The 25,138-nt window shown below is 46.4% G+C and overlaps 1 protein-coding gene and 2 long non-coding RNA genes across 3 annotated transcripts; 2 read left to right on the top strand and 1 right to left on the bottom strand.

Moving 5' to 3' along the window:
* Positions 1 to 202: 202 nt before the first annotated feature.
* LOC140593380 (uncharacterized) lies at positions 203 to 3,018 on the bottom strand. Its single transcript, XR_011993674.1, has 6 exons — positions 1,877 to 3,018; positions 1,480 to 1,619; positions 1,172 to 1,376; positions 653 to 1,065; positions 422 to 563; positions 203 to 323 (listed from the first exon to the last, which is right to left on the bottom strand). It is a non-coding gene; the product is annotated as an uncharacterized lncRNA (long non-coding RNA).
* Positions 3,019 to 5,857: 2,839 nt separating this feature from the next.
* Positions 5,858 to 9,291, top strand: LOC140593413 (uncharacterized). The gene is made up of 6 exons (XR_011993716.1): positions 5,858 to 6,888; positions 7,267 to 7,393; positions 7,995 to 8,081; positions 8,304 to 8,511; positions 8,926 to 9,095; positions 9,192 to 9,291. It is a non-coding gene; the product is annotated as an uncharacterized lncRNA (long non-coding RNA).
* Positions 9,292 to 17,637: 8,346 nt separating this feature from the next.
* Positions 17,638 to 23,473, top strand: LOC140593412 (uncharacterized). Its single transcript, XM_072717798.1, has 12 exons — positions 17,638 to 17,865; positions 18,710 to 18,888; positions 18,980 to 19,073; positions 19,252 to 19,596; positions 19,777 to 19,894; positions 19,970 to 20,061; positions 20,163 to 20,280; positions 20,579 to 20,695; positions 21,210 to 21,401; positions 21,621 to 21,773; positions 22,137 to 22,339; positions 22,928 to 23,473. Exons 2-11 carry the CDS (start codon positions 18,830 to 18,832, stop codon positions 22,337 to 22,339), a joined length of 1,491 nt encoding a protein of 496 aa, XP_072573899.1. The 5' UTR covers positions 17,638 to 17,865; positions 18,710 to 18,829; the 3' UTR covers positions 22,928 to 23,473.
* The last annotated feature ends 1,665 nt before the right edge of the window (positions 23,474 to 25,138 follow it).

The following is a 25,138-nucleotide window of genomic DNA, read 5'->3' as shown; positions in this document are numbered from 1 at the left end:
TGATCACCTGAGTCCTGTTATGTCTAGCTTGTCTTTTGTATTTAGTCCTAGTCTGAGTCAGTCTTCCCCAGATCCGTCATTGTATTGTTTTGATGTTTGTGCCTGTCTGCGATTCCGTTCCCATTAAAACCCCATTTGTCCGTGATCACGGCTCTATTCGCCTGCTTTTCGGCTCGCCTACCCCGCGATCGTAACAAATACAATGTTTGGAAAATGTTTCATTGACAATAAAAGGTCAGCAAAGTCCCGGGGGCTCTCAGCCCTTATGTTGAACTTAGCACCATACGCCACAGCACAAGGACAGGTGACCACAGCCCATCCACCTGTTTAAGGAAACTGTAAATCAGAGTGCAACCATTCTAAGTAATGAAACTAAGAACTGTCTGTAAAAACTGTCTCTCATTAATAGAACACAACTTACCAGAAGCTCCCCAGATTTGTGAAAACATCTTATCATAACTCGCTCTGTTCTTCATTTCTTGTTGAAGTCTCGTCACCAGGTCCATCCGTGAGCCTTTGGGGTCTATGCCACACTGTCGGCACAGAGCACGCACAGCTTCCATCTATAATGAACATTAGTATAGTTGATCTAGCGTGGTTCAAAAACACACATCTTTGACAAAACTGACAAAAATTGACTTAAGTTCAGTACCTTGAGCTTAAGAAGTTCATCAGTCAGTCGGTCCTCTGTGAGGTTAAACTCAGATTCCTCCTTTGCACTACAAGCAGAATACACTTTTTTGTATTCAGTGTTGAGTACAACATCCCTATCTCTTGTGTGAGGACCAATCCACGGAGCCCAATTATGGTAACTGGGATGGATGACAAATGGGTTTGACTTGTTGCCTTTAAATGATGTTAGAAACTATTATTAACATAACAGTACATTATTCCATGATAAACAAAGTAAATGATAGAATACTGTCATCCCACCTAGAACATTGTGCGGACTGTACTTACTTGGGACCAACCCACGGCTGATCATTTCAAGGGAAACCATCTCCCAGAAATTTTCAACATTTACCTTTCCATCAAAAGTCTGAGATGGTTCCTCAATGCTGCTCACTAAGGAAAGCAAGACTTAAGTAAGCATGTTCCAAACAGTCATAGCTGGATATGTGGTGCTTGAAACAATGTAAGACTAAGAAAATGAATAAATGTGTTCACTTACCAGGCATGCTAAAAACGCCCTTCTTATGAAGGTCCATCACAACAGGCACTGGATGATAACCGCATGATACACAAGCATATGTGTAACCAAGGTCTGACAGTGCTTCAAAGCTTAAATAAGCCTGCAGGACCCTTTCCCTGGATGGATAGGTTTTACCAGAGGTCTTCTCCAACACATCCATGGCACTCCCTACTGCCTGATGAGTCTGTGAAATTGATGTATGACATTTAAAGGCTTTACAATATATTATTTTGATAAAGTATTCGTAATTGTTTTAAATGATTAAAACAACAGAACATGGTTCCTACCTGAAGTGTATTGCGTAGAAAATGGCACATGTATATGGACAGAAGTGTGTGGTCATCGAAATTGTGGACACCATCAGTCCACTCCTGGTATCGATATGCCATACCACACCTGTAGCACCATTTTCTGTACACTGAAATTCCTAATGGACACAAGCACCAGTAAATGTTACACATTTATCTTTCACCATTTTACACTGTGACATGTCTCTATACTTTGCACAGTACTAAAAGCCAGTGTATGAAATTATCTCAGTAAGCATACAAGTGTGAATTGCTGGGAAGGAGGCTAAGCTGCTGATAGTGGAAGTAATGGTTACACTGACGTTTACAGTACATGTAGTGAGTAATGAAATGTTAAAATATCGATAATAAATATTTAAATAAAGAGAGAACATACCTTCTATGACATCAGTGATTGTTAGGATTTTAGCCTTAGATGTAATCAGCACAGGTTCGCTTAGAGGAGTGGGCTCTAAACGTTCTGAGCAAAAGGTTTCTGATGGTATGAAGTGCACAGGGAAATGAATGGTCTTGACCTCGTCTGAGGGGAAAATCGCAGGCAGTTTCTTCTTATGAAAAATGTATTGAACCATCCGCGACAGATTTTTGCCTTCAGGTGGGTATTGAGCTCCTTCTTCTAGGTCAAAACTTTCCATGTCAACTGGAAAATGTTCTGTGATGTTCTCCTCCACACTTCTGGTTTTTTGGAAGAGTGCCTGGTCTGTTTCAAATAAATGCCACTTGGCAACATATTTATGTATGCATGACTGCCTTGGGTTCGCGCAAGGACAATGCCATGAAATGGGTTTTAGAATTGTACGTTACCACCACTCTGCCAAGCCAGCTGTAATAAGAGATAGTTGACTCGTATACAGAAATGTGCTTTTTGTAGGGGGGTCCACACACAGTCACCAGTCAGGACAAAGGGACTCCTGCATCATTTGCTTCTCTCTGACGTACCAAACACCTTTCCTTTTTGTCTTCCCCAAACCACTTGTCATGTACCATCACCTGCAAAACATCCTCTGTAAGTGATGGAGTGTCCATTTTGGCTGGAGGGCAGTACACGAGGGACTGAATGTGGTGGCACTCAAATGGACGAAGGTTTGACCTCTCTGCAAACTCTGCATTAATTCTGCAGATATCCAGCTCACACATTGTTTTTTGGTCAGGACCCCATGTCCTTTTAATGACATGTACTGGTGTGCTGGGTGCTATAAAAGACTTTGCTACTGCAAACACTCCACTTGTGTAATCAACACACTGAGCACTGAGGTGGTTCTGTGCCGTAATGTCCATTTTGATGGGAGTGTGACGTCTTCGAAGATGTATCCGTAGGTTCCGTCTATTAAGGATTAGGCCACAGCTAGTACACTTCACTGTTTTCTGCTTTGTTTGGGTGAGGGGGTGGTAGTGCTGGTGCTGCTGAGGAGACAGGATCAGAGGAACATGAAGAAAGTGAGGGGTGGAGGATGGGGACTGGGGGAGGGGGACATGCAGCTTCAGAAGCAGTAAAGGAGGGAGCAGGAGAGGCGGGAGGTGACTGATGCGCTTCCGTTGTGGTTGGGTTGGTTTCACTGATGCATTGGGATACATGATGTTTAAACTGCTCTTTGCGTATTATTGTTTGGCTGCAATAAAGACAATGAAAGTGTCCTGTGGGTCTGCAATAATTGTTGCATTTGCTGATGAAGAAACCTGCAAGACGGCAACATGAAGACCAAAGCTATCAACACTGCTGCAAAGAAAGTTATACACAGAACGGGACTGGGGGAGTGAGGTCAGGAGTAGCTGATCAGAAAGTTACAGAGTCAAACAAAACGCAAATATAGGTAAATTAGCTTACCAATATTCACATCCAACCCAGTCTCACGGCATTTCGTGATATAGTCACGAAATTTAATCTATTGATTCGTGTTCATGGACACGAATTTCCCTTTTTTTTCGTGTCACTCTGCACGAATTTCGAGCCAATGTATTTCAATAGGAAATATCTTTCGTGCCTCCAGCACGTTTTTCTTTCTGACGCTGGGGTCCACAGACGCTGTATTGTCCGTCCGTCCCCCCCTTTTTTATTTATTTGTTTTAAGCGCTACTTTACTCAACATTTATGTAGGAGATTATATCCTTGTTTTTATTGCATTTTATTCTGTAGGCTACTTACTATTGTAAACGATCGTCAGTGCTTCCAGTTAAAAATATAGTAAATATATTCTCCCGGTAAAATAACGAGACTGCACAGCTGTGCTACGGCCATCGCATCTAAATGTCGTTTTTACTGAGAAATACAGCTTTTCCATTGGTTTGGTGTGTCAAATCTAGCAGTAAATACTAGCCTACAGTACACATGAGCCTTATCGACCGTTTACTGGGTTAATTATGCCAGCTAAAACTGATATCATCCCGATATCCTCGTTTTTTCTATAATGGAAAAATAGTTTCTGATCATTTTAGAAGAAGAAATAGTGAAGTTTTGATCACTGTTGAGCCAATTTTGGATCATTTTGGCACCTAAAATGACCAGCTTCTAGCCATTCAGGAAGTGGCTTTTCTATGAAAACGCGATGAAACTGTCCTATCCAGAACTGTGTAATCAGGAAGTAAGCTGTGTTATGGTAGCGCTTAGCATACAGTATATTCTGCTTGTAATGATATAAACGGGCATTACGCACGGTAAGGAGCTGCTTTTTGCTTTCGGACTGAATGCTTAGGTGTTCGCGACAAGCCGCGACCGTAATGCCGTAATCTATTTCGGTAATGCTGCAATAAAACGCACGTGGCTGTGTTTACTGGCGCTTTACAGATTACGTCATCTAGAGCGATCACCGAGGGGCGAGGACAATTCCGAGTTGAGTGACATCACGTCCGACAAGCTCCCGTTCGAGCTACCCACATCTCGGAATAAACATGGCTGCCTCCATGAACACGTTGCTGCGTGTTGTTGCTTTATATTTTAGCAGATTTGGAGTTTTCCAAATGGAGAAAATTGAGATTTTTCCGAGAGACAAACAAGAAACACGAACTAGTCAAACCACAGTAAAAGCTTTATAAAATATTTTAGTACATTCATAGCGATATTCTTTTTTCGAACAGCAAAGAAACTACAAACAAACCAAGTCGCCATGTTGAAATTACGTCACAGGGGCAACTCGGACAACAAAATCTTGTCCGACTTCAACGTCATAAAAGAGGCGTGTTTCCGACGGGAAGTGACGTTTTTCGTGACGTTTTCATCCGAGTTCCGAGTTGAAGAGAAATAATCGAACGCACCATATTTCGAGGATCTAAACCCTTGGTAGTGCTGTCAGGAAGAGCTGATGTAACGCAAATGCAAACAGAAACACAAACTTTTGCGAATAAACTCTGAATAAAGTAAAGAAATAGGCTTTATTATGGATGTAATGCAGATGATGTCATTGTTTGTGGGCTTTAAAAGTTAAAGGGAACATTTTACTAACATTTTACTAACCCTAGTAAAATCATTCAGCATGTGATCGAGCGCGGGAGCCCCGGGTGAGAGTCGCGATACGTCAGATACACAGCGCGTGCATTATAGGCTGTAAAACAGGACTTTTAGTGAGTGCGTTTTTGCACAATTTCATATTTTTAGCTGTTTTTGCGCATTGAATTTCTCGCAAATACTTCCACACACATCAATATAATTATACCTGCCGTTTAGTTCACGGTCTTATGATTCTGATGATATCTGTATGATGTCTATACATCAAAGGGATCCCAAGTTATTAAAGTTAGATTAAAGTGGACGCAATTTGCACCCATTGATGGCAAAAGGTTAATATATGTATAAAATTAATATATTTTAAAAAAACTGAAGAAAAGAAAAGAAAAGGTTTTGGATAGTGGACGCCAGCAATACCCATGAACCTCAGCCTCTGTTGCTATGGAGACGGAGCCAGCCTGCTTTGCGATTGGGTGAATTCTTGTCATTGCGCTCAAACCACCGTTCAGGTAAGGTACCACGCTAAAAAATAATGACCACGTTTTGTTTAAATGTTATAATTGATCCCTTTCTTTGCACTTAGACTCACGTGGTTTTCATATTAGGACAACGATAAAAAGCCCAACCAATGGTTTCCTCATTATCAGCGGGGAAAAAAAAACATACACTTGTAAAATTAGCTCCATTTGCTAAACGGCCTAGCAAACTTTAGTGTAAGCTAACTCTCGGTTATATTAGCTGAAGGGTAACCTAGCGTGGAAGCCGTGGAGCACTGCATTATTGTGTGGGTCAAGGGTGATTTTATCTCAATCATCATGACCTTATGTTTCAGTCGTAGCCAAAATGACAAAATGTGAACATTATGGAACGCTAAACACGCAGAAGCAGTGCGCTCTGGCGCAGAAAGTACTAAAAAAAATAACGAGTGATAACGAGTCACGTGCCAGGAAATCCCTAATATTGATAAAGGTATCCAGCTATTGCTGTAGCTCTGCTGAATAAAAACAGAAACTTTGTGACTGATGAAAGGAAGAAAGACAAATATATGAAATATATGGTATGTGTTATATAAATAATGCAGTGTTTTTGACATAGCATTTATTACAGTATGAAAACTATGAAATATAAATTCTGCCTTATCCTGTGATAAAAATGGGAAAAAATACAGGAGAAAACTATAAAATATAGAATACAAATTATTTGTTATTTAGCCAATTAAAACTAAGATTGGGGGGAAAAAAAGCATTATGATATTATTACATTTGACATCTATGTCCCCTAACTTCTGATTCTGAACTGACATGAAATAACTTGGCCTAACATTACTACACATAACATTGCCTTTAAATCTGGGATGAGGAAGCCCCAGACACACATTAGCATACAGAAAATAACAAAAACATGATTTTTAAAAATTCATTTACCTTAAGTATTTATAAGAAATTCAGTCACTATAGGGGTACACTTTTTAAACCTTATTTTAACATAACTACTGAACACTACATAATTAACATTTTCTGTTCTCCTTCCAGATCCTGTCAAATTAGTCACCTGTCCAAATCTTGTCCGAACCTGTCCGAATCTAACAGAACCCAAAGGCACTTTTAAGAGCCAAACTCTATCTGTCTATCTATCTATCTATCTATCTATCTATCTATCTATCTGTAATCTATACATCAATCTCTATCTGTCTATCTCTTGCAACCTTTGTACTCATCTGTCTCACTAACCATATTTCTATCCATCTTTCACTCTTTATTATAACTTTACTCTCCATCTACTTGTCTGTCATATCCATCTTTGTCAGTCTGTCTGTCCTTAATCTGTCTGTATCTTTTTGTGTTGTAATGGCGACCAAACATAAACTTGACTCACAGGATACCCACTACCAAGAGGGGAGACGCATGGCTCTTGAACTGAAATTAGACCATGCTCTAGCTGAAGCCATGGTAAGATTTTTTTATATACCTAAATCATTTTATACTTGACCATGCGAATGGAGGATAACGTAAAGTAAAAATGTATTGAATGTAGAAGAAGGACGAGTGCAGGATATGCCATGTAAGTGTATTGCATGGTAAATTTAAGTAATTGACACCCTATAATGCTCATTGGCGAATGTAAATGAGAGAATTTTTTATTAAAGAATGGAGCTCCATCCCTCCGAGTTACAGAGCCTTGGATAATCTATGGCAAGGCTCATTTTAACACGTTCAAAACCTTACTAACACACTATGTTGTGTTTTCATTTCACTAATTACCTGTCTTTTGGATCCAGTACCTTTAACAACATCAGTTTTACAAGAGATTTTTACTCCAACACACAGACATCATCTGTGGAGAGGAAACGTGCATGCTCTGAAGGAGACCCTCCACAGACCTCCGGAAGGGACCTTTTAGGGCGCGGCAAGCCAAGGGGGAGGCAAGGAGGGCGACGGCAAGCTTCAGCTCCAGGTTATGTCTGAATTATGTAAATGGTGAACCAAATCAAATTAGAACACTGTAATTAATTGTTTAGAGTTTAAAATGTTCCAATATCTAAAAGACATTAAAACGTACATAAACCATTTGGTAGCACTATAGTGGTTATGCACAACAGACTTCCATATTCTGCTAAACAGTTTTCGTTGCTTCTGGTTCACGTTTTGCATATGTCTCGTTAAATATGAAGCTATTTTACTCAAGTTGCCTTCAAAGTAGACACTAAAGATGATCTTAACCAATGTCCATTTAACTAACATTTATATATAAAAATCGAAAAAAATGTCAACAATAAAAACAGCCAACTCGTTTAACTGATTACCTTAAAAGTCCATCGATATCTCCATAATACAGTACAGCTACTGTATTAACACGTTCTCCGACAAGCGGAAGCAATGATACCTGTTTTGAAGTTTGGTCAGGTGACATTCGGCATATATCCTGTTGTAGAAGACATTACCAAGTACTTAACAGAAATATGTCTGATTTTACAAAATTTTCAGCTTTGGGTTGAAAAAACAAAACATGAATACAATGATAGTATAACGTTATTCTTCTGTGTACTGTTTTACAGTCACACACCCTCCTCTTGAGTACTCCTCATCATCCAGTGTGGACGTCCCTGTACCCTCAGCAAAAGTAAATCCTCAAGAGGAATTTGGTAAATCACATCCATTTAGAAACCATGTATAATTAAAGACAAACTGCTTAGACAAAACTGACAGTGCAGTAAATGGATTAAGAACACAATTTATTAAGTATTTAGGCTAGTTTGGAACTGAATCATGGAATCATGTGTTTATGCGAAATATTTATTAGTTGGCTTTTAATTGGTCCTCATCTAAATTGACCCTTATGACTTAATTTTATATTTTCCTTACAGAAAAAAATATGGAGAGGCTCTCTGATATTTTGGCATCTTATCCTTCTGCTGAGCCTCAAAGAAGCTCTGCATCATCATGGTCTTTTCGGCAGCAGAAAGCCTCAGATCGCTGGAAAGAAGCAAGACCGTACCACCTAAAATGCCTTATTGCAAAAGAGGCTGTTGGTCATCCATTGTGTTGGCTTTGCCATGAGCCTGCTGTTATTAGGTTGGTTTTCATGAATATTAAACTTTGATTACCCAGCTTAGGCTTGCTGAGAAATAAAGTGCTATATAGGCTAGCATGCATGTAATAATAATAATAATAATAAATTTTATTTCTAATGCACTTTTCATTAAAACAAATCTCAAAGTGCCACAAAAGTAAAATCAGCACATAAAAACACATAAAATCATGTGTTTTAGGGTGGTATAAGACTTGGTCACCCCACATTTATGGGAACCACATTTATGAGAAAAGTAAATCTAGGACCTTCTTGCTGTAAGGTGCCAGTGCTAAACACAGTACAGTTAAACCTAGTGTATAACTAAATTTGGAATAGCTTAAATTGAGTGTGTTATACTTTGTGAGTTATTCACCTGAAATAATATATTAGAATTCTTTATTTTTTTTTCTCCCTAGGTGCACAGAGTGTCTTCCCGAGGAGTGGTTCTGTGGGGAGTGTGATGTATTACGTCACAAAAAACAGCCACTCCACAACAGGGAATGTGTCATTCATGGATTTTTTGAAGCCATTCCACCAACCATGTATGCCATTAAAGGGAAAGATGGATATCGCATCCATGAGCAAGGTATAGTGTGTTCTCACGAAAGCCATCATTTTGCTGTTCATGTGTGTCTGCAGCCAGTTACAAATAATCTAAATTAGTGAGTTTTTTGTTTTCCAGCTTGCATTTTGCCGACTGTGAAGGTGCCAGATTGCTCCTGTGAAAGCACCAACTTCACCATTTTACCAGGCAAACCAGTAATTTTAATTACCATCAATGGTAAAAACAATTCACTATTTAGATTTCTATTCCTCTCCTGGAGCCGACACCTTATCGTGGTGGAGGGGTTTGCGTGTTCCAATGATCCCAGGAGCTAAGTTGCCTGGGGCTTTATGCCCCTGGTAGGGTCACCCAAGGCAAACAGGTCCTGGGTGAGGAACCAGACGAAGTGCGGCTCAAAAGACCCCTCATGAAGAAAAACATAATGGATTCACGTTTTCCCTTGCCCGGACGCGGGTCACCGGGGCCCCCCCCTGGAGCCAGGCCTGGGGGTGGGGCTCGATGGCGAGCGACTGGTGGCCAGGCCTACACCCATGGGGCCTGGTCGGGCACAGCCCGAACAAGGCACGTGGGTCCCCCTTCCAATGGGCTCACCACCTGTAGGAGGGGCCATAGGGGTCGGGTGCAATGTGAGTTGGGCAGTGGCCGAAGGCGGGGACCTTGGCGATCCGATCCTCGGCTACAGAAGCTAGCTCTAGGGACATGGAATGTCACCTCTCTGGTGGGGAAGGAGCCTGAGCTGGTGCGCGAGGCTGTGAAGTTCCGACTAGATGTAGTCGGGCTCACCTCGACGCACGGCCTGGGCTCTGGAACCAGTCTCCTCGAAGGGGGCTGGACCCTTTTCCACTCTGGAGTTGCCCACGGGGAGAGGCGCCGAGCTGGGGTGGGCTTACTTATTGCCCCCTGGCTGGGCGCCTGTACATTGGGGTTTACCGCGGTGGACGAGAGGGTAGCCTCCCTTCGCCTTCGGGTGGGGGGACGGGTCCTGACTGTTGTTTGCGCTTATGCGCCAAATGGCAGTTCAGAATACCCACCCTTTTTGGAGTCCTTGGAAGGGGTGTTGGAGAGCGCTCCTCCCGGGGACTCTCTCGTTCTGCTGGGGGACTTCAATGCTCACGTGGGCAATGACAGTGAGACCTGGAGGGGCGTGATTGGGAGGAACGGCCCCCCCGATCTGAACCCGAGTGGTGTTTTATTATTGGACTTCTGTGCCCGTCACGGATTGTCCATAATGAACACCATGTTCAAGCATAAGGGTGTCCATATGTGCACTTGGCACCAGGACACCCTAGGCCGCAGTTCGATGATCGACTTTGTGGTCGTGTCATCGGACTTGCGGCCGCATGTATTGGACACTCGGGTGAGGAGAGGGGCGGAGCTGTCAACCGATCACCACCTGGTGGTGGGTTGGCTCCGCTGGTGGGGGAGGAAGCCGGTCAGACCTGGCAGACCCAAGCGTATAGTGCAGGTCTGCTGGGAACGTCTGGCGGAATCCCCTGTCAGGGGGAGTTTCAACTCCTACCTCCGGCAGAACTTCGCCCATGTCCCGGGGGAGGCGGGGGACATTGAGTCCGAATGGGTCATGTTCCGCGCCTCCATTGTCGAGGCGGCTGACCGGAGCTGTGGCCGTAAGGTGGTCGGTGCTTGTCGCGGCGGCAATCCCCGAACCCGCTGGTGGACACCGGCGGTGAGGGATGCCGTCAAGCTGAAGAAGGAGTCCTATCGGGCCTTTTTGGCCTGTGGGACTCTGGAAGCAGCTGATGAGTACCGGCGGGCCAAGCGGAACGCGGCTTCGGCGGTTGCTGAGGCAAAAACTCGGGTATGGGAGGAGTTTGGCGAGGCCATGGAGAACGACTTCCGTACGGCTTCGAGGAGATTCTGGTCCACCATCCGGCGTCTCAGGGCGGGAAAGCGGTGCAGCATCAACACTATTTATGGTGGGGATGGTGCACTGCTGACCTCAGCTCGGGATGTTGTGGGTCGGTGGAAGGAATACTTCGAAGACCTCCTCAATCCCACCGACACGCCTTCCAATGAGGAAGCAGAGTCTGGGGACTTGGGGGTGGACTCGCCTATCTCTGGGGCAGAGGTCGCTGAGGTGGTTAAAAAGCTCCTCGGTGGCCGGGCCCCGGGGGTGGATGAGATCCGCCCGGAGTTCCTCAAGGCTCTGGATGTTGCGGGGCTGTCTTGGTTGACACGCATCTGCGGCATCGCGTGGACATTGGGGGCGGTGCCTCTGGATTGGCAGACCGGGGTGGTGGTCCCCCTCTTCAAGAAAGGGGACCGGAGGGTGTGTTCCAACTATAGGGGGATCACACTCCTCAGCCTCCCTGGTAAGGTCTATTCGGGGGTGCTGGAGAGGAGGGTCCGTCGGATAGTCGAACCTCGGATTCAGGAGGAGCAGTGTGGTTTTCGGCCTGGCCGTGGAACAGTGGACCAGCTCTATACTCTCCGCAGAGTCCTTGAGGGTGCGTGGGAGTTTGCCCAACCAGTCTACATGTGCTTTGTGGACTTGGAGAAGGCATTCGACCGCGTCCCTCGGGGAGTCCTGTGGGGAGTTCTCCGGGAGTATGGGGTGCCGGGCTGCCTTATAAGGGCTGTTCAGTCCCTGTACAACCGGTGTCAGAGCTTGGTCCGCATTGCCGGCAGTAAGTCGGACTCGTTCCCGGTGAGGGTTGGACTCCGCCAGGGCTGCCCTTTATCACCGATTCTGTTCATAACTTTTATGGACAGAATTTCTAGGCGCAGCCGGGGCGTTGAGGGTGTCCGGTTTGGTGACCTCAGGATTGGGTCTCTGCTTTTTGCAGATGATGTGGTTCTGTTGGCTTCATCAGACCGCGACCTTCGGCTCTCACTGGAGCAGTTCGCAGCCGAGTGTGAAGCGGCTGGAATGAAAATCAGCACCTCCAAATCCGAGACCATGGTCCTCAGCCGGAAAAGGGTGGAGTGCTCTCTCCGGGTCAGGGAGGAGGTCCTTCCCCAAGTGGAGGAGTTTAAGTATCTCGGGGTCTTGTTCACGAGTGAGGGAAGGATGGAGCGGGAGATCGACAGGCGGATCGGTGCGGCGTCAGCAGTGATGCGGGCGCTGCATCGGTCTGTCGTGGTGAAGAAGGAGCTGAGCCAAAAGGCAAAGCTCTCGATTTACCAGTCGATCTACGTTCCTACCCTCACCTATGGTCACGAGCTTTGGGTAGTGACCGAAAGAACGAGATCGCGAGTGCAAGCGGCCGAAATGAGTTTTCTCCGCAGGGTGGCTGGGCTCTCCCTTAGAGATAGGGTGAGGAGCTCAGTCATTCGGGAGAGACTCAGAGTAGAGTCGCTGCTCCTCCGCATTGAGAGGAGCCAGATGAGGTGGCTCGGGCATCTGCTTAGGATGCCTCCTGGACGCCTCCCTGGTGAGGTGTTCTGGGCATGTCCCACTGGGAGGAGGTCCCGGGGAAGACCCAGGACACGCTGGAGGGACTATGTCTCTCGGCTGGCCTGGGAACGCCTCGGGATTCCCCCAGAGGAGCTGGAGGAAGTGGCTGGGGAGAGGGAAGTCTGGGTTTCCCTGCTGAGGCTACTGCCCCCGCGACCCGACCTCGGATAAGCGGAAGTTAATGGATGGATGGATGGATTTCTATTGTAGATTTGATGTTTTTAATGTGCTGTGGCATTGTGCTTACAATTGCAGTCATGTCAAAACCTATGGTACTGTATAGTACACGGTATTTGTCAGGCTGGGTGATCGAGCGAGCCGGGAAGCAAGCGAGGCAAGCCGAAAATGAAAGCAAAAGGGTTTATTTCGGACAGGACGGGACCAAGACACCATTAAACATTAATGACGGATCTGGGGAAGACTGACTCAGACATGGACTAAATACAGAAGACAAGTCGAAATAACAAGGAACAGCTGGGCACGATTGGGAAAGCACACGTGGATAATGAGGGGGCGTGGCACACATCGGGATCGAACGGAGCGGATCGTAACAGAACCCCCCCCCAAAGGCGCGCACACCGGGCGCGCCTGAGAGGAGGCGACGGACGAGACCGGGGAACAGGATCTGGAAGACAAAAGCAAAACATTAACGAGACACCGGAAACAGGACAGAGACACAGAACAGGAACAAGGACCAGAAAAACGACAAAACCTGACAGAGGACAGGGAACGCGGACAGGCAGACAAAGAAAGGAGACAGAGAGGGGACAGAAAATGGAGGAACAAAAGGGCCGGGAGTGAACACGGGAGGCACAGAGGGACGAGCAGCAAAAACCGGAGGGACAAAGGGACCAGGAGGGGACGGAGAAGACACAGAGGGACGAGGAACCGAGACAGGAGGAACAAAGGGACGAGGAGACGGAACAAAGGGAGGAGGAAGAACAGGGCGAGCTCGAGGGAACCCAGGCGGGCGAGGGAAGGCAGCCGCAGGGGCCACAGGCGGAAGGGAGGCCGGAGCAGGAGGGGACCACACAGGGGACAAGGAGACAGACGTAGGGACCAACAAAGGAAACAAGGAAGGAGCAGGAGGGAACACTGGTGCAGGCAGGCAGGAGGGGGAAGCCGCAGCAGGCGGAGGCGCAGCCGGAGCCAGGGAAGGCGCCAACCGACGACCAGCCGAAGCGGGGGGGCCCGGAGGCGGCAGCCGGGCCGGAGCCGCTGGACCCGCAGGCAGCCACCGAGCCACGGCCAGGGGGCGCACGGGCGAGCCAGGGGTTAGGGCAGGTGGGACCAGGACCCGACGCCTGTGTCCCCGTCCCTTACGGGAAACGGACAGGCGGGGTCCCGGGGTCTGTCGGCCTCGCTGAGGTAAGGGAGACAAGAGGGAGGTCTGTGCCGGGCGGACAGAAGTCAAGGCCTCTAAAGAGGCAACAGGCAGGGCAGCCGGAGCCGCGGGCGTGGTCGCAGGCGGGGCAGCCAGAGCCGCGGGCGTGGCCGCAGGCGGGGCAGCCAGAGCCGCGGTCTCAGGCGGGGCCGCGGGCAGAGCGGCGGCCTCAGGCGGGGCCGCGGGCAGAGCGGTGGCCTCAGGCGGGGCCGCGGGCAGAGCGGCGGCCTCAGGCGGGGCCGCGGGCATGGCCGTAGCAGCGGGTGGAGCCGCGGGTGCGGCCGGCTGGACAGACGAGCAGGGCGGGGCCGGCTGGACAGGCGAGACGGGCAGGACAGGAGAGTGGTCAGCCAGGGGCGCTGCGGGCGTGCAGGGCTGGCCGGACAGGACAGGCGAGACGGGCAGGACCGGCGAGCAGGGCTGGCCGGACAGGACAGGCAGGTCAGGCGAGACGGGCTTGGGTGTGTGGCCAGCAGGAGGTGCCGCAGGCAGAGCAGGCACCTCGGCGGGCGTGGGTGCAGGCGGAGGCAGCACCGGAACCGCAGACGCAGCCACAGGCACCACCATCACGTGGCCAACAGGGGGCGCCGCCATCACGCGGCCAGCAGGGGCCGCCGTCATCACGCGGCCAGCAGGGGCCGCCGCCATCACGCGGCCAGCAGGGGCCGCCGCCATCACGCGGCCAGCAGGGAGCGCCTCCGTGGGCACCTCGGGCAAGCAGCCAGCTGTAGGCTGTGCTGCAGGCAGAGCGGCGACGGCAGTCGCGGGCGTGGCTGCAGTGCCGACAGGCGAGCCGGGCTGGACCGGTGAGACAGGCAGGGCCGGCGAGCGGTCCGCAGGGGCCGCCGTAAGCAGCGCGGCAGCATCAGCAGGGGAAGCTGCGGGCGTGGCTGCTGGTGAGCAGGACCGGATGGGCAGGTCAGGCGAGCAGGGCAGGACGGGCAGGTCAGGCGAGCAGGGCAGGACGGGCAGGTCAGGCGAGCAGGGCAGGACGGGCAGGTCAGGCGAGCAGGGCAGGACGGGCAGACCGGCGGCTTCAGGCAGGGCCGCGGGCAGAGCGGCGACCTCAGGCAGGGCCGCAGGCTGGACAGGAACAGCGGCCTCAGGCGGGGCCGCGGGCAGGACAGGAAAGGCGGCCTCGGGCAGGGCCGCGGGCAGAGCGGGCGTGTGGCCCTCAGCAGCAGAGGGCGTCGTGGGCGTGCGGCCAGCAGCCGCAGGGGGCGCTGCGGACGCAGCGGCGTCCTCGAGCGTGCGGCCAGCAGCTGCAGGGGGCGCTTCAGCAGACACCTGGGGCGTGAGTCCAGCAGGGGGTGCCTCGGCATGCGCCTCCGTCACGCAGCCAGCAGGGGGCACCTCTGCAGGCACCTCAGGCGTGCAGCCAGCCGGGGGCGCCTTGGCGGGCACCGCCCTCACATGGCCAGCAGGGGGCACCTCGGCAGGCGCCTCGGGCGTGCGACCAGTGGGGGGTAGTACAGCTGGAGCAGGCAACACAGGAACCTCGGGGGGAGCTGCAGGCGCCTCAGGAACCACGGGGGGCTTTGCCCGCGTCCGAAATCGCAGAACTAGCGGGACAGCGTCCCTAATGGACCTTGCCCCTTTAAGGGCCAGGCGCGTCCCGAAGAAGGGGCCGGCGGCTGGCTCAGGCAGAGAAGCGGCGGGCAGACGGGCTTCGGACGTAACCGTGGCCACCTCAGGAGGATCAGGCGCCGGCAGGACCGGCGAGACAGGCAGGACAGGAGCCGGCGATACAGGCAGTTCAGGAGCTGGCAGGACAGGCGAAACAGGCAGTTCAGAAACGGGCAGGACAGGCAGGACAGGCGGGTCCGGCAGGACAGGCAGGACAGGCGAGACAGGCAGTGCCGCTGGCGAAGCGGCAGCAGCTGCATCAGCAGCAGCAGGCGGTGCCGCGGGCATCGCAGCGGCAGCAGCAGCAGGCGGTGCCGCTGGCAGAGCGGCGGCAGCAGCAGCAGGCGGTGCCGCGGGCAGAGCGGCGGCAGCAGCAGCTGGTGCTGCAGGCGGTGCCGCGGGCAGGGCGGCGGTAGCAGCAGACAAGCGGGTCGCTTCAGCTGTAGCAGGCGTAGCGGTGACTGCGGGCACTGTCACCTCATAGCCAGCAGGGGTTGCTGGTGAGGCGGACAGGGCAGACGAGACCGGTGAGGCCGGCGTGGTGGCGGCAGCGGGCAACGCCGACTCGTGGCCAGCAGGGGGCACCTCAGCAGGTACCTCAGGCGTGCGGCCAGCAGGGGCCACCTCGGCGGGCGCCACCGTCACGTGGCCAGCAGGGGGCCCCGCAGTAGGCACCTCGGGCAGAGCAGCGGCCTCAGCGGCTGGTGCTGCAGGCGGTGCCGCGGGCAGAGCGGCGGAGGCTGTAACGGGCGGTGCCGCGGGCAGAGCGGCGGCAGCAGCAGCAGGCGGTGCCGCGGGCAGAGCGGCGGCAGGAGCAGCAGGCGCTGCCGCGGGCAGAGCGGCGGCAGGAGCAGCAGGCGCTGCCGCGGGCAGAGCGGCGGCAGGAGCAGCAGGCACTGCCGGCAGGTCCATAACAGGCGCCAGGGTTGGCGCCGGGAGTGCAGGCGCTGCCCCTTTTAGGGCCTTGGGGATCCGGGGAATGGCGTCCCAAACGGCCCTGGCCCCCCTATTAAACAGGCGTGCTGCCCGAAAGTCATAAGCCGCCAAGGGTGGCGGCATCTCATCGGCGGGGCTGGCGAGGGGTACCGGCAAACTGGAAGCGGTGATGACGCTTGGGGTGACGGCAGCGGAGAGAGAGCAAGCCCTCAGAAAGATCGCCGGTTCTTCTGCCTGCTTTCTCCCCTTGCGCCTCCTCCGGCTTGGCTTGGTAGGTCGAGTCGAAGCTGTCGCGGAGAGGGTGAGCGGCTGGAGCCGCCTCTCCGTTATCCGCTCGTACACCTGCCGGAGGTTGTCGCGTACGTCTGCGAAAACGTGCGCTTCCGTGAGCGGGGTGACCTCCTCCAGGAGGGTCCCGCTCCGGCTGGCTAAGTCCCGTGCCACAGGATCCTCCTGGATCTCTGGTTGGGACAGCCAGTAAATTACCTCCTGGAGCAGATCGAGGCGTTGGTCCTCGATCCGCGGAGGCACGTTGACGAGATCCGTCATTCTGTCAGGCTGGGTGATCGAGCGAGCCGGGAAGCAAGCGAGGCAAGCCGAAAATGAAAGCAAAAGGGTTTATTTCGGACAGGACGGGACCAAGACACCATTAAACATTAATGACGGATCTGGGGAAGACTGACTCAGACATGGACTAAATACAGAAGACAAGTCGAAATAACAAGGAACAGCTGGGCACGATTGGGAAAGCACACGTGGATAATGAGGGGGCGTGGCACACATCGGGATCGAACGGAGCGGATCGTAACAGTATTGTCATTAGCCAAAACAAAGACAGTTAGTCCAGTTATCACAGCTGTTAGAATTTAGTGAATTTGACAAATGTAAACGATGTGTGATACCAAAGCCACTGGAAGGCAAGCCTGCAACCTTTAGCCAAAAAAGCTGCGGTGTAGAAAAGGAGACCAGATGGCAAAGGAGGAGAGGCTTCACTGTGCTGAATAAACAGCTTTTTTGAGGAAATAGCTCATCATTTATTGAATCGACAGCCTATCTGCTAATCTTCAACATGTTTTACACTAAACAGTAGTTTTGAATTGAACTATTTTTAGAGTTTCAACCGAAAAAAAAATGTTTTATAAGTTTTATACGTAACTGTTGTAAAATTAATTTTTAAATGTACTTTTTTGTTTCAAGGACGTTTTGACTTGCATCAGCCACTATATGTATGTCAAACGTGCCAGCATCAGTGGACCCCTGAACTGAAGGACCTCCTTAGGAGTGGATATTGGCCAGCCTCTGTGACTAATTCCACACTTTATACACTGGACCTCCTGAGTTCTTTTCAGGAACTCAAGGTAATCTCTCCGGGATTCTCCAGACAAGCCTTCGCAAAGCTGCTGGAGCATCGCACTAAGATTGGCGGAAGAGTAAGTGTAATTACTCATATTATAAAATTTCTTAAGCAGACCAGTGTTGGGCTAGTTACTCAAAGAATGTAATGTATTACTCATTACTAGTTACTCCTTTCAAAAGTAATATTGTTACTTTACTTATTACTTTCTGGCAACAGTAATACGTTTACTAGTTACATTACTTTTTTTCTTCACGTCCCACAGCAGTTGTAACTGTGTATTTTCCACATAAAATTCTTCTAGAACAACATATTTCTGCCTCATCATTTGGCCAAAATCCACATTGGATTGCAGTTTTTACAGACACTCAATAGTGATTGGTAGTGACATTCAAGTAGAAGTGTTGTATTACTCTCATTTTTAATTATAGTAATATAATGTACCACATGCTGATCAGAGGGATGTAGGTGGGATATAATGCCAGAGAAAAGTAAAGTCACAACTTCCACAACAGTGCTCAGGTCATCTTTTTTTCCTGACAAAATCAATATAGCACAATATTTCTATCTACTGATTATAAGCTTTCCATATTTCAAGCTTGCCTGCTGCACTGGGGACATCACATGCATGTGTGAGTTGTGAAAATTATGAAAATAAATCTAGGAATTATTTGTTTGTTGGACTTTAAATCAGCAGTGTTGAGGCATCAAAAGTAACTAAGTAACTAACCATTTTTTTATGGATGATAACTGTAATGTTTCTAAAATCATTATTAATTAATCATCATTAGTAATTAGTTACACTACTAGTTACTGAAAAGGTAATATTATTACAGTAACTAAGTTATTAGTAACTAGTTACTGGCCAACACTGAAGCAGACATAATGACATATACTATTTCATTCTGTATATCTTCCAGACTGGACAAATCAATGGTGATGCACTACAGCGCAGCTTCTTGGAGTTTTCATATGCTTCATTTGAGGAAGACCAGCTCTGCTGTGGTGCTCCTTTCACCTGCCCAGCCTGCACGCCAGAAATGTTGGCTGTTTCTGCTGATGGAAATAGAAAGCTGTATCGCTTTCGTAGAGAGACAAGGTGGTCTTTTTATTTATTTCTAGTCTTTTTACTGATTTATTTAGTTACTTTATATATTTAATCAATGGATTTCCCATTTTTCCTCCTTCAGCTCTGATGATCCTGGCTTTTTTGAGGGTCTCTTTGTGGCTGAAGACAGTGCGGTGTCTAGATTTGTAGACACCATACATAAAGCAGTAAGAAATGTAAGTTTTAAATATAACTATATAAGTTTGACCATGATTTCCTTCCCACTTCAACTACTGTACCTCTGCATACCAACTTCTCCAAAATCAAAATGAGAGAAAAAATGCTACAGTATATATTGTATAACACCACTGGTTTTATTTGATTGTTGTGTTTGTTACTGTATCTGTGTCATAGACACAGGGAAAAGGCACATGTGGGGACTCCCAGTGGACAGCAGCAAGGGAGACATCGAGGAGGGCTTCCAAATTGGATGAAGAGGGCATGGAGGTTGCTGTGTGTCGCCATGGATTTCTTCTGAAAGCCCTTAATATGTACAGAGGGGAGATATTTGCCTACCCTCTGTATCTTCAGAAGGAGCTCATGCCAGCCAAAGCGCAGTTTTTTGCAATGGATGTGGCTTGCAAATATTGGCCATACTTGGAGAAAGCTGCTGGTGTCATTCCTGCTCTTCAGGAGCTGACCACAATGAAACCTTTCCTCAGTGTGATGCATGCTCGAGCCCATGCTACTAAGTGTGAAGTATGTATAATATTACATCATGTGTACATTTGTAATATTTACAAGCACATTAATAATATGAAATTGATATGAAGGGTTACACTGTACTATATTGCCTTTTAGCTTAATCATTTCTTGTATGGATTGTAAAGCCCTTTGAGGAAAATTGTACCCATGTAATTAAAGTGAATTTACTAATAGATTAAGTGGAGTGGTAGGAACCAGGAAGGAGCAGGGACAACCGCCGGTGAGGAGGTAGAGCAAGTGAACAGCTTCCTCTCACGTTGTGCCCTGACAACCAAATATATGTCCAAAGCAGGTAATCAGATTGTTTGCAATATTCTTGCATATTTTTTAGATTAAGCATCATGACCTCATTATATTCTTTAAACAGCACGGGTGGATATGCTTACATTGCATGCAATGGGGTGGAACCACAAAAAAAGTCTCTCTCTACATCAGTCACTTTCCACAAGATATGTGAAGGTAAATCTCCTATTATGTGTTTTGTGTATCCTTTTGCTGTGTGCACTTGGCCTGTTTTGAATCATACAAAGTCCTGATTATTGTATATCACTGTTTATCAGACTTGTCAGAGACTCCAGGATGAAACAGCAAGGCTAGCTGAACTAAAAGCAGAGTTACTTTGCACAGATAAAGTGGTGTCACAGTGGCTTTCTGATGTGAAGGAATGGGCAGCTGGCGGTAAGCATGACAAGTTAAAAGAAACAGCAAATATCCTTTTCCACTGCTATCTGATTTTTTTTTTTATTAAAGAGCAGCTAAAGATAATAGGCTGATCATCTATGGATTATAGCAAACTACATGTCACCATCAGATGTTCTGCCACATATATGTTGGGTATTTCAGTTTTCCTGCAGGAAGTGCACATACCAAGTTCAGTGAAGTTGGATTAAGTTTTAAATACAAATACGAATTCAAACACTGAAACGGTTATGTGTTGTTTTTAACAGTTAATTTGCTGTCACTATTATTTCTACAGAGACACCAGATACATCTAATGCCAGTCAAGGCGCCACACACAGAGGACTTCAGCAGTCAATTGAAGGGCTTTACCTTAGTGTGAGGCAGCGGAAGACAACCCTTTACCGTCAGAATGGTATAACTATAGAATATAATAGGTTGATATATTCAAGCTACTGTGTGCACCCTAATCCAAAAAATACATGTAATACATGTATGTAAAATAGTCCAGTCTGTAGGAATTAGTGGTAACTAGCGGTGAGGTTGTAGATTGCAAGCAACTCCCCTCACATCTCCCTTTCCAAGCTGTAGTAGAAGTACTGTGGCAGACGAGAAAAGGTGAGTGGTCCTATCTAGAGCCAGTGCTTGTTTGTCTGTTGTGGGCTACCATAGAAACATGGTGGCTTCCGTGGAAGGGGACTGTATTTAGATAAAAACTGCCCATTCTAAGGTAATTAAATCACAGCAATTCTTATATTCAGGAATGTAAATGTTACACACTGGACTTTACTTGTTTGTAAATATAAATTGAAATTTTCACATACTTCAATTACTGTAGTTTGCTTTAAATTTCTTTGGGGTGCGGTATATTTTTTCTTATTGGAGAGTGCTGTCACAAACCTCTCCATCTATACCTCCTGTCTTTGTAGACAGCAGCAAGTTTCGCCACCGCCTTCGAAGGAAGCTGGCAGAAGACAAAAAGCTCCTTCTTCAGGAGATTGAGAAATACAATGGTCTTGTACTAGACTCTGCCAGTAACATTGATGTAGCTGTGGTGGAGCATTCCCTGGCTGGAGAGAGCACTGTGTCTCAAATATGGCCGTGGGAGGTTCATGGCAGTGGTATGTCAGTTTTCAGATGCTTCACAAGAATTTATTTACAGTACACTGAATTAAGACATGCATGTAACATATTGAGTGTTGTCATTTTAGTTTATGCACATATTTTCAGTTTTCTTTAGTATCAGTTTGACTTTAAAAAAAAAGAAGTACATGTTTGTGTGTTGTTATGCTCATGAACAGATTGTCTCATGTATGTATTTAACTGTTGTTGATTTTTAGCAAACATTGTAATCAAGAAACAACTGCATGACCAAGTGATGTTGACAATGCGATTACAAGAGGAAAAAAGCATTTTGGTGTTGGAGATGGCACAACACTGCACATGGTTGCAGAGTCTGGCAGTGGTTCTCAAGAACAAGATAGCTGAGGAGGGTAAGTTGAATAAAAACTCTGTTCATTTAAAGTATGAATTTAAAAAAAAACTTTCAGTCTCGGTCATAGAACTCGGATGGAGTAGAACAGGTATTGTTCTATTTGCCATGGTCATTTGGCTTGCACATAATAAAAAGGGGATTATAGTTGTTCAATATGGTATCAAGTCTACATTTGCTTAAGAGATTTGTTCTGTGGCTGTTGCAGGGAAGCTGAAATTAATCGATGTAACTTCTTGAATGCTACACAAGGTGTTACTTTAGCACATCTGTAATGAAGAAGAAAGATGTAAGCTATCAGACATTGGCTGCAGCACAAAACACTTTTTGTTTGTCCTTAATGGTATCTCTTTTGTTTTTTGAGATGTAGACAAGAGAAATGAGGGACTTTGCTGTCTCTTAAGAAGAAGACTGTCAGATGTGTCACAAAGGTTGCAAGTGGTCCTCCAACAGTACAAGACTGCTTTAGGCCCTGAGGCCTCTGCCCTTCTACATGTTGAAGCAGAAGATCAAAGTGGCCTCAGTAGTCCAGACACCAGTGAGGATGAAGAAGAAAACACTATTTAGGTAATTAATTTATTCATATGTATGTTTGTTTGCTCTCAAAAATAGACCCGGGGATGTTCCATCAAGGTGAATTAAGGAAAAGCCTGGATTAGGAACATTGGAGGAACATCAACTGGCCTGTCTCAGGTCGACTCAAGATGGCTGATGTAGTCGCTGCAACTCAGCTTGTCAACTTTCAGATGGTGGTTATAGAATATAAGGCATGGCACCTGTTTCAACAGCCAGTCAGCTTGTAGCAAATTCAGCTGGTTAAGTCACTAAACTGTCAGCTGGTTGAGGTTTTGGACGGAGGAAAGAGAGGACACAAGCCTTAAAAGTTGACTCAGCTCTTGAGGGCTGCCTGTGTACTCCACAATACATGCTTATTCAAGCCTGGTTAAATTCAACGTTGACTCTACATGGCTAAATTATGGAAGTGGAACAGCTTGAGCCTGTAGTGAAAGTTATTGTTAATTCAAGCCATGCTTTTTCAAGAGATCAAAGCTTTGTTGATGGAAAATCCCCATTACTGTTACTCTTCATAATTTATTTGTGTATTTATTCATGCTTTACACACCTTGTTCATATTGTTTTTCTGTATTTCTCCAGATGGAAGCTGCACAAAGGACTGTGTTGAAGGAAATGGACTTGCCCAGTTTCTGTGTATTTGCCGATACTACGCTGATTGATTAACCACATCAAAATCTGAATGCATTATATATTGTTGAAAATAAGCCTGTATCTGTAGATTGCCAAGCAATTTATTAAGCACATGAATGTTTCTTGAAGATGCATAAACCTTACTATAGGAAAGGAAGGAAAAGAAAAGAAGAGACTCCCGTTGATTGCGGTGACCCTGCGACCTTTCCTATAGTGTAAAACCCAATGCTAAACTTTTGACAATGACTGTTGGGCAGATTGCCATGACATCTGGTAAGCAAATTAATGAAGATGACTGGTGACTCATGCTGTTATTCCTATCACCACATTTAGGCTGAAATGTAAAAGTTAATTCTTCATTACTTGCATTTTCCCCACATTCTTATTTTGCAGTGCATCAGCAGCAGAGGGTCTATGCCTTTTTTTCCAGAGGGGTGTTGTAGGATATAGGGGTATGGGGGTAGAGGTATTATAGGGGTATGGGGGTAGAGGTATTATAGGGGTATGAGTGTCTAATAGGACATAACTCTTGTGTAACATTATATTACAGCACCACTGAAGTAAAACATCATTTTTTTTCCTAAAGATTATTTTTTAAATAATTTTAAATGGTCACTGTCCGTTTTGTCCTTACACAGTTAAAAAATTAAATTAGCTCTGCTGAAGTTAAGACCATAAGTCAGTTCTAATTATCAAACGATTCATCAAGATTATTTGCATGCATGCATAAATAACATATTTCTCTTAAATATATACATTAATTTGTGCGTATTTATACATACATAATAATTACACACAGTACACACACATATATTAGCCAAACTTAAACTTTTATTTTGTATGCGATTAATCGTTTGACAGCCCTACTTTTTTTATTGAATAAATAATTCCTGCATGTTTCAAAGTCAGGTCCTGTGCTGCTCTGTGTAATGCCCTTAGTGTAGAAGCCTGCTGATAGAAAAATGAATTTGCATTTTTAATAAACCCGTCTGGATTTAGTTTAGACCAAATAAAAAAATCTACAAATATATTTATTCCGCAAACACACAGTTGTAAATGGGAACTGGTAGATTGACAGCTCATGCTAATGTGTTATAAGAATCGAAATAATAAATTGATATGAATAAATAATAAAAAATATTAATCATTTTATTATTATATTAATATAAATGATTGACAATAATGATTTAAATATGACAAATTATACTTTTGACTCATTTTTAGAAGTTTATCATTTTACAAAATTTTTGGTTTTTGTGAAAACCTGTATGTATCTAAATTAAATCGTGCTTTTTACAGTCATTTTACAGATTAATGCTACCATAGACACCCTGCCCTGCTTATTCATTAACTCATGGTTTTAATTTTATTTGTGCAGGTCTTAAAAAGCTTCTTAAAAGTCTTACATTTGATTTGGAAAATCCTTCAGATACTCTGTTATAAGCACATTCTACATTACACTTATATTAAGTACTAGAATAATGGATTAGATAGTATGTAATTGAAAAAATATGTTTTTTACTTTGTTGTATATTATTGCAGTTTACAAATAACTTGGTCGAGCCACATGGTCCATTGTTATTAAATACAGCCTTAAGGCTTGTTTAACCAATATGCATACACATAATGTGATGTATTTTCACTGGTATTGTTGTGAACGGCAAAAAATAAAGTATTTCCAAAGATGAGCACATTGTTTTCAATTTATTTCCAGTGTTATCGTAAACTTGATTGTACAGATACAGTATTTGAACTGAACTGAGCTGGATGATGGCATCACTGAATCAATAAACTATGAATGAAAATTGAGTGTTTACTGTTGTCCTTTTGCATTACTGACACGCTATTTTCCTATTTAATACTGTAAAACTGCTTTGAGACAAACTGTATTCTTAAAAGCAATGTATAAATGAAGGTGACGACTTTTCCTTACAATGTAAAAATAAAAATGGCAACAACCTGGTCTTGCATGCAATTAAACTTGAGTAATGTGTTTAGTAATGTGTATATGCATGTTAATGCTTGCAAAGCTTTTATTAGTATTTATTAGTATTTTATTGGTATTTTTAGGGGAACAAGTTAGTGTGGTGAGGAGTGGCTAGACCTGACAGAGTTTCTGTCTGTGTATGTGAGTGTTTTTGTATTTTTTCTGTTTTGCTT

Source organism: Paramormyrops kingsleyae, chromosome 11, assembly GCF_048594095.1.
Source record: "Paramormyrops kingsleyae isolate MSU_618 chromosome 11, PKINGS_0.4, whole genome shotgun sequence".
NCBI classification, from domain to species: Eukaryota; Metazoa; Chordata; class Actinopteri; order Osteoglossiformes; family Mormyridae; genus Paramormyrops; species Paramormyrops kingsleyae.
The sequence above is the reverse complement of the archived record's forward strand: the minus strand, read 5'-3'. Positions and strand labels throughout refer to the sequence as shown.

Bases quoted from the DNA above. Each gene is read 5' to 3' on its own strand.
- LOC140593412 (XM_072717798.1), top strand. From the start codon at position 18,830: ATGTTGGCTGTTTCTGCTGATGGAAATAGAAAGCTGTATCGCTTTCGT. The intron at 19,074-19,251 runs GTAAGTTTTAAA...TCTGTGTCATAG, and splicing joins TACATAAAGCAGTAAGAAAT to ACACAGGGAAAAGGCACATG. The intron at 21,402-21,620 runs GTATGTCAGTTT...GTTGATTTTTAG, and splicing joins GTGGGAGGTTCATGGCAGTG to CAAACATTGTAATCAAGAAA.